Source organism: Halichoeres trimaculatus, unplaced genomic scaffold (genome assembly GCF_033239565.1).
Source record: "Halichoeres trimaculatus isolate MK-OKI-2021-1 unplaced genomic scaffold, fHalTri1.1 fHalTri1_scaffold_5, whole genome shotgun sequence".
Taxonomy (NCBI): domain Eukaryota; kingdom Metazoa; phylum Chordata; class Actinopteri; order Labriformes; family Labridae; genus Halichoeres; species Halichoeres trimaculatus.
In genome coordinates, this window is record NW_027437183.1 from 3894347 (window position 1) to 3904838 (window position 10492).

At 39.8% G+C, this 10492-nt stretch overlaps 1 protein-coding gene across 1 annotated transcript; it reads right to left on the reverse strand.

Moving 5' to 3' along the window:
* Positions 1 to 504: 504 nt before the first annotated feature.
* LOC141790617 (flavin reductase (NADPH)-like) lies at positions 505 to 8277 on the reverse strand. The gene is made up of 5 exons (XM_074670621.1): positions 8148 to 8277; positions 4771 to 4914; positions 3251 to 3452; positions 1497 to 1661; positions 505 to 1290 (listed from the first exon to the last, which is right to left on the reverse strand). Exons 1-5 carry the CDS (start codon positions 8154 to 8156, stop codon positions 1133 to 1135), a joined length of 678 nt encoding a protein of 225 aa, XP_074526722.1. The 5' UTR covers positions 8157 to 8277; the 3' UTR covers positions 505 to 1132.
* Positions 8278 to 10492: the final 2215 nt, after the last annotated feature.

Sequence of the window (10492 nt, forward strand, 5' to 3'; positions counted from 1 at the left end):
AGCCTGAAACATCTGGGATATCAAGAACTGTCATCTCTAAAAAAATGTCTGACAGGTTTGCTTACAGCAAATCTTTTTCAGATTTGTCCGGAGTATTTTTCTCAAGTTCTTGTGCAGTTTTTTTTTTCACTTGAAATTACATTTCTTACACAAAAAAAAAAATCTGTTTATGTCTGGTTCCACACCAAGAAAAATGATCCAAGACAGTGACAACTTGACCTCCACAGGTGATGGGAAACTGTCTATTATGTCAAACTGACTCTCTTAACCCTTGACCTGCTTATTAAGTCTCCTGTAAATCCATCCAGCTTTGGGAGTGTCTCTAAGCGCTACAATCTTGAACTCATTAAACTCCTCAAAGTGTCAACATAACAACACAACAAAAATTAAAAACAACATCATTGAAAAAGCAGCTGTCAGTATTTCACGTCTTTTTAAGGAGGGAAATTCTAAATAATTTACCTGTCAGGATTAATTCATAGAAAAACAAAATTTTTAGTTTCATTAATGTAAGTTTAATTCACAGAGTTGATACAAAACAGAGTGGGGTACAAGGCTTTTAAAAGAAAACATGAAGCAACACTGATATTTCTTTGATCATCAATCCTTCACTCTTTGGCAGGTTAGTCAGATTATGTTGCTGACATGGAACAGCACTGCCACCATGTGGCTAAAGTTGGCATTACAATCATGTGAGAGTGCAATCAGATGGCATTGATTGACGGTTTTAAATAAAAAAAAAAAAAACATTAAAAACGTGATATAAGAGTAAATACAAAATATCAATAAGACAACAAACTATATAAGGCAGTTATTTCATTATATGACAGTGGGACAGTTAAAGGGCCAGTTCATCCAAATAAAAAAGTGCTTGATCTGTCTTGCCTCAGGTTGCATTTAACCATAAGTACATTTTTGCATTTTTTGGTTCAAAATAAAATCACATATGTAGCACCTGGTTCAGCTGTAAAATAAAAGAAAAAAGCTGCATTTTCCTCCTCTTTCTAAGCATTTGACCAAAAGCTGCTGAGACATGTAGAGCAGGAAAAACATCTTTAAGGCTATATACAACCACACCAATGAGTTAATGTAGTGTTTTTGTAATCTGAACTGGCCCTTCACCTCTTCTTTCTCATTTTGTAGTGATGGCAACTCCCCTCTTCACCCAGGCGTTGCTGTTGAGCAAAGAGAGCATGAAGCGAGCCACGTCTCCTCGCCCCACCATGCTGCCTGCGGGGTTTCCACTGCTGTCGGGCACAAAGTATCCCTCATGTGTCAGGAACTCTTGAGCTGCATGGGACATAAAGGGAGGGAGCATTAAAAGCATTGAAAATTCTATGAAAGAGGCAGCATTCGACAAAATTAGCTCATTCAGTCTTCGCTTGAAGTAATAAGGGCACATGCTCATCAGCCTGGACCATACTGAATCAGATCTCAAGGCAAAAGAAGCTCCACTGTTAATCTCATCTGGGGTATGTTTGGCTCTTCTCTTTTACCTGAGGCGGGCAGGTTCTTCAGACCAGGAGGACGAACCACAGTCCAGTTGATGTCGTCAGTCTTCTGCAGAAACTGCTCCATCTCGTACATGTTGGTGAGGACGCTTCGGATCATCGGCAGCAGGAGGAAGCGGATGAAATAAGACGACTGTGATCCGGAGTTAGCTGACAAGAAGAAAGGAGAAATCCCTCTTATTTTTTACAGTCATTAAAAAACAGAGTACAAAACTTTGCTTAAGCAGTTTGATAACAATCTAAAGCTGGGATAAATGCCTGTGGCTAAGTTTGCGTAACTGGAAACAGAGAACAGTGCTTACAATTTATTCTCAAAATGTTTCCGATCTGGATATTTTGTGAATGACAGTCTCTGAAATTTAGTGTCTGGTTCATTTAGTCACATCAGATACTAAGATAACATTCATGACTGCTGGGGGATTTATAGAGGGATTTTTTTTTTTTATCAAGAACGACGGATGCGCGCGCAACTTGTGTGCAGAAGCACTGCGGAGTGTAACGGTTTGTCAATGGAACGTGGAGGAATTAACCACCGAAAAACGCATTTTAAACTAAATATCATCACTTATATGGATGGTAAACGGCTCCCAGGTTTGTGAAATAGCAGTGAGTGGACAGAAAAGAGCTCAACACTGTCACTCAATGCTCATGACTGCATTATCCGTGGACACTTACCAGACTGTGATAGACCAGGACGTAAACATGTATCAATAAATCAGAAACACTCCCAGATCAAAAAAAGCACACAGACTGCTGAGTCTGAGACCTGGTTCATAATAAAAGAACCAGAAACTACGTCCAGAGTTAATTATGTAACCGCGAACGTCGCTGGTGTTTCTGTGTAAAATGTGACCCTGTTAACTGGTGCCTCTCGGCCGTTAATCGCTGATACTGTCCGCTGAGAGTTACCAGTTAGCATGGTCGCTATTAACTCCATAACACCGGTTGCTCTGTGACGGTCAAAACTTGATAGACGTTGCCTCTGTCATGTAGTATCGTTTCTAAAAACTGACCACAGAACAACCGTACATTTTTATGCTGATAACAGGTTGAAATAAGTGTATAAAAAACGCTAACTCGTCTGAATAAATGGAGATAAACGCTGCTTCTGCGGAGGCCGGGCGGGAAGCCTGGTCAAGATGCGTGCGCATCTTTATGATGACGTAGACTGATAGTCCCTCTTTTCTGTCAGATAAAGAACTAACAACTTTATTCTTATCCAGTTGAAAGACACAATTTTCTCAGGCTGTTTTCACAACATACCCAAATCATTCACCTCTGGTCTTTAGAGAATTTCACATTCACAAACTCGCCACTACTAGAGAAATATCACACAGACCCTGGACAAAAAAATAAGTTTTTTTTTTTTCTAAATATGTATGTATATGAATAATTTTTAATAAGCTTTTATCTAACCACTTATAAATCTTGGCACTGCAATGAATCATGTCCCAAATTATGTGGAAAAAAACACATCAGACGACACAAGACCAGATAAAAGTTGTGAAATGGTGCAGAAAAGCAGTTCAGAAAGCAGGGTCAGAAATAGTTGGGGTTAAAAATGTTTCCAGGTCAGAACAGTTTGAATATGAAAAACAATCCTGATCAAATCCTGACATTAAAACATACTGATATATTTTCCCCATGCTGGCCCCTTTATTGTTTACACAAAATCAAACACGACCCTCTTTAAAAATATCTCTGAAACTTTGCGGATAAACACTGCACGCAGAACTTACGGTCAGTGTACCAGGACGTCATGGTGATGAGCCTGCTGACTCGGGCCTCTCGCATGGCACCGATCATACACTTGATGGACTGGGTGTAACCGGTCACCGCCGAGAACAAGGAGGCCGGGAAGCCGAGGCAGGACATGATGACATCCTGACCCTTAAAGTGAGGCTTTAGGCTGTCCGCTGAAAAGATGTCAGCCTCCACAACCTGAAGAAACAAGACGAGGAGAAGCTGAGATACAAAATATCATCAAAGTGAGCTGTGATTTCTTTCATAAATAGATTTCCAAAGCATGACTGCAACTGGATGAGCCACTCCTGTCAGCTAAGAACAGAAAACTGAGGCTACAATTCACACAGCAACACCAAAACTGGACAATAGAAGATTGGAAAAACGTTGCCTGGTCTGATGAGTCTGGATTTCTGCTCCACATTCAGATGGTAGGGTCAGAATTTGGCCTCAACAACATGAAAGCATGGATCCATCCTGCCTTGTATCAACGGTTCAGGCTGCTGCTGCTGGTGTAATGGTGTGGGGGATATTTTCTTGGCTCACTTTGGGCCCCTTAGTACCAACTGAGCATGGTTTAAAGTCCACAGTCTACCTGAGTATTGTTGCTGACCATGTCCATCCCTTTATGAGCACAGTGTACCCATCTTCTGATGCTACTTCCAGCAGGATAACGCTCCATGTCATAAAGCTGGAATCATCTCAGACTGCTTTCTTCAACATGACAATGAGTTCCCTGTACTCAAATGTCCTCCACAGTCCCCAGATCTCAATCCAATAGAGCACCTTTGGGATGTGGTGGAACGGGAGATTCTCATCATGGATGTTCAGACGACAAATCTGCAGCAACTGTGTGATGCCATCATGTTAATATGGACCAAACTCTCTGAGGAATGTTTCCAGTACCTTGTTGAATCTATGCCACCAAGGATTAAGGCAGTTCTGAAGGCAAAAGGGGTCCAACCCGGTACTAGCAAGGTCTACCTAATAAAGTGGCCGGTGAATGTGTGTAAAAGACAGAAAAACAAGAGGACTGAATAAAGAGCCTTGGAGGACTCCAAACAATGCTTCTTCATTCTTAAAAAATCAAGTCCGAGCCTAGAAAAATGTCTTAATACAAGATATAAATGATGAAAATGTCGCCTGAATAGCTTGAAAGAGTAAAAAAAAAATCTCCCAAAGGAAAAAGAAATAATTCCTTGATCCTAAAAACTTTTATAACCCCACGGGTGGATTGTGAAAAAGCAAGTCAGGGGTCAGTTTCTCTGACTGCTGTAGAGCTCCACGGCAAAGATGAGCGAAGTAAATCAGATTCTTTCAGAAGCATAAATGTTTGTTTTGGGGGATTTTCTTTATGGGACCGGTCAACAAAAGACAAATACAGAACAACTCTGCAACTCTGGGTTAAAGTTTAACGTCGTGTAACCATCGTCTGAGCACAGTAAAAAGCTCCTCACGTAACATCTCACTGACTGGACTTTGAATGCGTCATGTGTTGAGTGTCGTGTAGTTTTACCTTCAGGTTGTCATGATGCACGGTGAGTTTCCCCGGGTTCCTGACGATGGCGGTGACCGTGTGACCCTGCTGCAGTGCCTGGTTGACCAGAAACTGTCCAGTCTGCCCAGTGGCTCCCAGCACGGCGATCTTCATCCCGAGACTCTGACACGCACATACACACACACCACACACACCCACAGAGAGCTCAGTGAGGGCTGATCAATGGACAGTGAGCTGAGTGAACGAACTAACCACCAGCTGGGAAGTTCCCTCTCTCTTACGCAAGTCTAAGCATGGAGAAATGATTGCCATGGTGCAATAAAGAAGCCTTCTCTGAGGTCTTTAAGTTAATCATCTGACTCTGACGGACTTCATGCTAAAGATGGAGATACAAGCTACACTGAAGCCTTGTTCAAGAGTTAGTCACACATTAAAGACGAGTACTTACAGAGATTTAACACTGCAAAAACTAAATAAAAGTAAGTGTTTATATTTTTTCTAGTACAAAAATGTCTTGTTTCAAGATATTGAAAGACAGAAATGTCAAAACTGAACAAGTACATTGACACCATTGGCTGATTCTTTACTCTTTTCAATCAACTCAAGCACTATTTCTCTCTTTTAATATTTTGAAATAAGACATTTTCTGGACTTCTCAGGTGAATGAGGCTCATATTGAGTCTGATAAAGCATTTTTCATTAAAAAATAAGATTGAAACTCTTGCCTAGATTTCACTTTTTGCAGTGTATTTGATGCGTAAGGATGAAAAAGTATTTTCTGGAGTCCCCCAAGGCTCTATGTTCGGTCCTCTTGTTTTTTTTATTTTATAATGCTTTACTATTTTTGCTCCTGTGTTTGTCTGGAGATCCTACATGTAACCATGGCTGCATTGTTTACATGTGAAATCAGCTGTTGGCAGCCTGTAGCATGTCAATGCTAACTGGTGCAAGGCCAGATGTTTCCCCACAAGGTGGGGAGAAGGAGGTGAGGATGACGTGCTGGTTCTCAGGTGTGAGCTAAGAAGTGACGACATGGACCTGTCCTTCCATCCATCGTTATTGGGACCGTAAGATCTATCTCCAATAAGATGGACGAGCTAGCAGTTAAGGCAGAGTAGCATCATGCTATTCTCAGACATGGCTAACAGAGCTAACACCAGACACCAACGCCACATTGGAAGAGCTTCACCTGCTGTGAGCAGACAGGATCCAGGAGACAGAGACTGAACAGACTGCTGAAGAAGCTCAGTCCTGGACCCTGTGGAGGTGGAGGCTGGCTGACTGGACAATGATGGACAAGCTGTCAGCATCTATTTTCTGAATTTCCCCTCGATAAATAAAGTATTTCCTATTATATTATATTAACCGTGGCACAAAAACTTAACTTTTTGTTCATACTTTCTATGTAAGTTTTAGTTGAAGCTTCCCTCTTAATATGAACTAAAACAACTACTTAGATTTCTTTTTCTTTTTCTTTTTTTTGTGCAGTGAACCATGAGCAATCAGGAGTAGATGCAGCAGCTTCAAGTTCTTTTTGATTTTTATTCATACCATAATTCTGTTTTCCCCTCATTAAACGGTCTCTCAGTGCTTGAAAAAACAGGAAAAAAGGCAGAAAATGAGTCATGTAACTTCAAGATGATATTCTCAGATCTGAAGGTTATTACAGTATGGATTAAATTACAAACAGAACAACAGAGCGCTTTGTCTTGCTGTTTTATATCCATTTTGAATTGACACCCTGTCATTTGTCAATACCTGCCTCTGTCACACTATCAATAATAGTCAATACAATACATCATTTGGCAAGAATCATCTGTGACTTTATGTTTTAAAACTGACTGAGAGCAAAGATGGATCACACTGCAGGTCTTTGTGGTGTCCAAAGTGCTCTGAATGGATTATTTCTGCTGAACTTGACGTTGAAAAGCTCGTTGATCAGATGTTCTTAGAAAAGTTAACAGCCTATAAGTCTGACTCTCAAAGAATGTTTGTCTGGAAACATTTTAGGGAAAATACATCATCAATTTATTTTTTTTCCTGGAAGAGGTTACAGTTTAAAAAAAAAAAAAAAAGAGGGAAAAAAAATCTGCTCAATTTCCTCCTTAAATGCTTCAACAGATGAAAATTTTCAGGTTAAGTTTTCAACAGATATTCAACAGGTTTTTCAAATATTTATTGTTGTTTTATTTTTTTGACCACACGAGGCTGGGGTGCGCCATTATCCTGCGTTTAAACAAATAACCATTCAAGGTTTCCCTTCTTTAAACACAAGCTACATAACGAATGTTGCATAATTCTTTCAGATACATTTTAAAAAGAAGGTGTTATGTTATTAGATGGACATCTTAATTACAAGCTCTGGCTAATTTACCTGTATGACGTGATGTCACACGATTTAAAGCCCGTCACCTGTATGTGAGCAGAACTTGTGAGTTTAAAAACAAGACAGAATTCACCGCCTGTACAATTTGTACTGATAGAGAATTTAAAACTCAGACCAAAAATGCTTTTTGAACCAGGCTGTTAGATTTCTGCTGTATTTAAATTGACATGTATGTGGTTTCTTCTGTTTCTGAAGTCAGCCTCTAGTGGACACTCCATGAACTGCAGCTTGTATCACTTCTGAATAGGCTTCATATATTAAGCTGGCTGTCTTATAAACTGATTTACAAGACAGACAAAAATAGGATTCTTGTGATCCTCCCCTGGTAAATTGGTATCTCTCATCCATTTGAACTCAAATTTTGTTAAGTATGATTATTAAATTTCCCTTGATGAAACTTTATGTAACCAAAAGTCAGAGGATTAAGCTTCATGTTTGCAGAGAAAATGAGGAACACATGCTTTTTGACCTTCATGTGATCAAGGAAATAATGCTATAAAGGTTTGACATCTGTTTTGATGATTCCACAGACTGTAATGACTGTAGATAATTTAAATACTCTGGTGGTTTAGGATCAAATGTTGTTTTGTTGCTAAACTGCCCATTATATCTTCAAAAAAGACAAGAACTTAAAGATAAAGACAGACTGCAGGTAATGATTCAACCGACGAGCTATATTTAACTGTCTGTTCATCATTTAACATCGTAACCTTCTTAAAATAGGATTCAAGTCCGGACTGTGACACTGGATGGGATTAGTTTAAGTAGGTAACCTATCAACCAGTCAGGTCAGTGGACAACTATGTTGAAGTTTAACAACCCTTACTGTGGTCTAACGAGGAAGAGTCTGTGTCATTAATATCAAACGTTTCAAACACATCCCAAATTTAGAGAATTTCAAGGTATGATGTTATTTAACGAGATTATGGAGTGAAGTGTTGCCTTATTAATAAAATATCACCAATATTTTACACATAAACAAACAGACGGGCAGCGTTGGGTAACTCACCTTCGCCATCTACATCCGCCATACGTTTGAACGGCTGCTGGAAGGAGTGTTCAAGAGCGCTACGGTTCTGGAGCGTTTGTTAAGCAACGGTTCGAATAAGTTGTGAGTTTAATACATTACGAATGTATCGAAATAACTTTTGATCATTGATTCACATTAGGAGCGTAAATAGCCCCCAAAACAAGTAACAGCCACGAAAACTGTAACTTAAAATGTGTGTTTAAACGTAGCTACGCTCTAAAGTAAACTAACTGTTGTTATCGGCCGTTCAAACAAGCTAGCTAAAAACTGTTTTTCATCGGTTTTTATTCGACTTTAACCGAAAGATAAGTTCACCTATGGAGAGTGATACTTAAAAAGGAATCATAATATGGGTACCAATGTGAAATATTTGCGTTAATTTCCTTTAATATTAATTCCTGGTGTAGTAGCCTACCCTGAATGTTGAACATGAGTTAGCATAAGTGATTAAATGTTCGGTTAGCTAACTAGCTTACTTTCTACAGTTCTGGAAACTCATGTTGTTATTCTCTAGCTTTTAGAACTAACTCCATTGATATAAAAATGTGAAAAAGTGAGTACTTTACTTAAAAAAAAAAAGTAAATAGGGTAGGTGAAACTTAAAGAGGCTGTATTGTGTTTTTTTAAGCTCTATTTTGACCCTCCTACCCCTTTAGCGGTACAGTATAGCTCAAATAAATCCACATTTTTTTCCTTTCAGTGCTGTTAAAAACTTGTTTCAGCCTACTTTTCTCTGCTCTATTTAAGGCTACCCACTCAACACATCCTCTCTGGTTGGCCAGCCCTCTGTAGGGTTGCCTGAGGCAGAGCTGTGGGCAGACCTTGGTGTTTGAGGCCCTCACTTTCAACGTCCCATGAACAGGAAAGGAGATCCTTATGTGATGACCTTATCGTTTCAGCAACTCTGGTGAGGATCTAATGAAGGAAAAAAAATATTACTAATCAGTGAACCATGCAAAATTTATTTTTATTATTTTCATTGCTTAGGAATTAGTGGACAAAAATTGAGAGGTCCACTGAAACGGATATATTCAGATGAACGACAGAAGGCTGGGTTGTACTTCCAGGTGTGTAACTTTATTGTTTTTTTAACATTGCACCAAGTAAGTTGGAGGTGCTAATGTTCAGCATTCATCATGTGGTCAAATGTCGGTGCAAAAGGGTCTTAATTTCCTGTTTGTTTTCCTGTTTCTTGGTTGCTTACAAACACTCCTGGTTGCACATTTGCTCCTAAACCCTGGACTCTAAAAAAAAGCTCCTATATTCAAAAATAACTCCTAAAACAAGACCCAGAACTGATGCCGTCCTCCCTCCTGCCAGCTACGTTTTACGTCTGCTCTTTGCCATCTCCCTATATAAAGACCAGTCTGGTCGCATCAAGTCATTAGCTCAAGTAATCCACTTGTGGCTTGGTGCCTTGATTATGCGATCACACAGAGGGACTAAAGGCTAAACCAGCTCCGGCACAGTCTGAAGGAGCCACACAGACGGTACATGAGGCCTGTGTGTTGAGCCACTGGGTACTGCTACCATTCATCTACCTTCAATGAAGAGTCTGATTGACATCCGGCAGCCTGTGACCTGATCCTGGAGGACTGCTGGAGGATGCAACAAAGCGAATGGCTGTCTGAAAACCTGCTGAGACTGAGAACTGACTGCCTGACAACTTGGGACGTGGTGATTGGGGAGAGGAGGTGACCACGTAAGTGAACTACTGGTTTTAAAAATTTCATCAGGATGTGTCAGGAACTGTTAAATAACTGCCTGTGAGACCTAATGAAACTGCAGCTACAGCTAATTTAAGCCTAATATTTACAGTTTTGTCTTGGTAACTGCACATCTTGGTGCTTTTTTCATGTCAGGTTAGCCTAGAGTCAATTTCTGTGTCATGCATATCAGGATTTTATGTACTCATCTTGCTGCTTCACCCATTAAACTCAAGTTTTTTAATTTGTTTTTTATTTAAAAGAGGAATTTACCCATCAGTTGTTTACCCTAATTATCAACAGATACTTCACACATGACTGTCTTTTTCTTATAAAGAGGAAGAAAAGATATTCATTTCTTTATTTAAGCCTTCGTAGAATACAGACCAAAAACAGTCTCCTCCCGCAGGATTGAGGCCAATCGCAGAGGTTAGTAGAGAACCAGCAGGTAACGAGATTAAAAGGGCACAAAGTCTAACGTCCTGTGGCTTCAGCCCTGCCGACACACGCTTAACTTTCCGGCCTGAGAACAACCGGGTGCTTTTGAGGTTAAGACTGTGGAAGAATTATGTAAAAACTGCAGGGAGAACAGTTAACATTAGCCCCAAATTTAGTCTT

What these genes read in the sequence shown, in the direction of transcription:
- LOC141790617 (XM_074670621.1), bottom strand. An exon ending in TGCATCATGACAACCTGAAG is followed by an intron (nt 3,453 to 4,770) that starts GTAAAACTACAC and finishes TTGTTTCTTCAG; the next exon opens with GTTGTGGAGGCTGACATCTT. An exon ending in GAAGAACCTGCCCGCCTCAG is followed by an intron (nt 1,291 to 1,496) that starts GTAAAAGAGAAG and finishes TGTCCCATGCAG; the next exon opens with CTCAAGAGTTCCTGACACAT.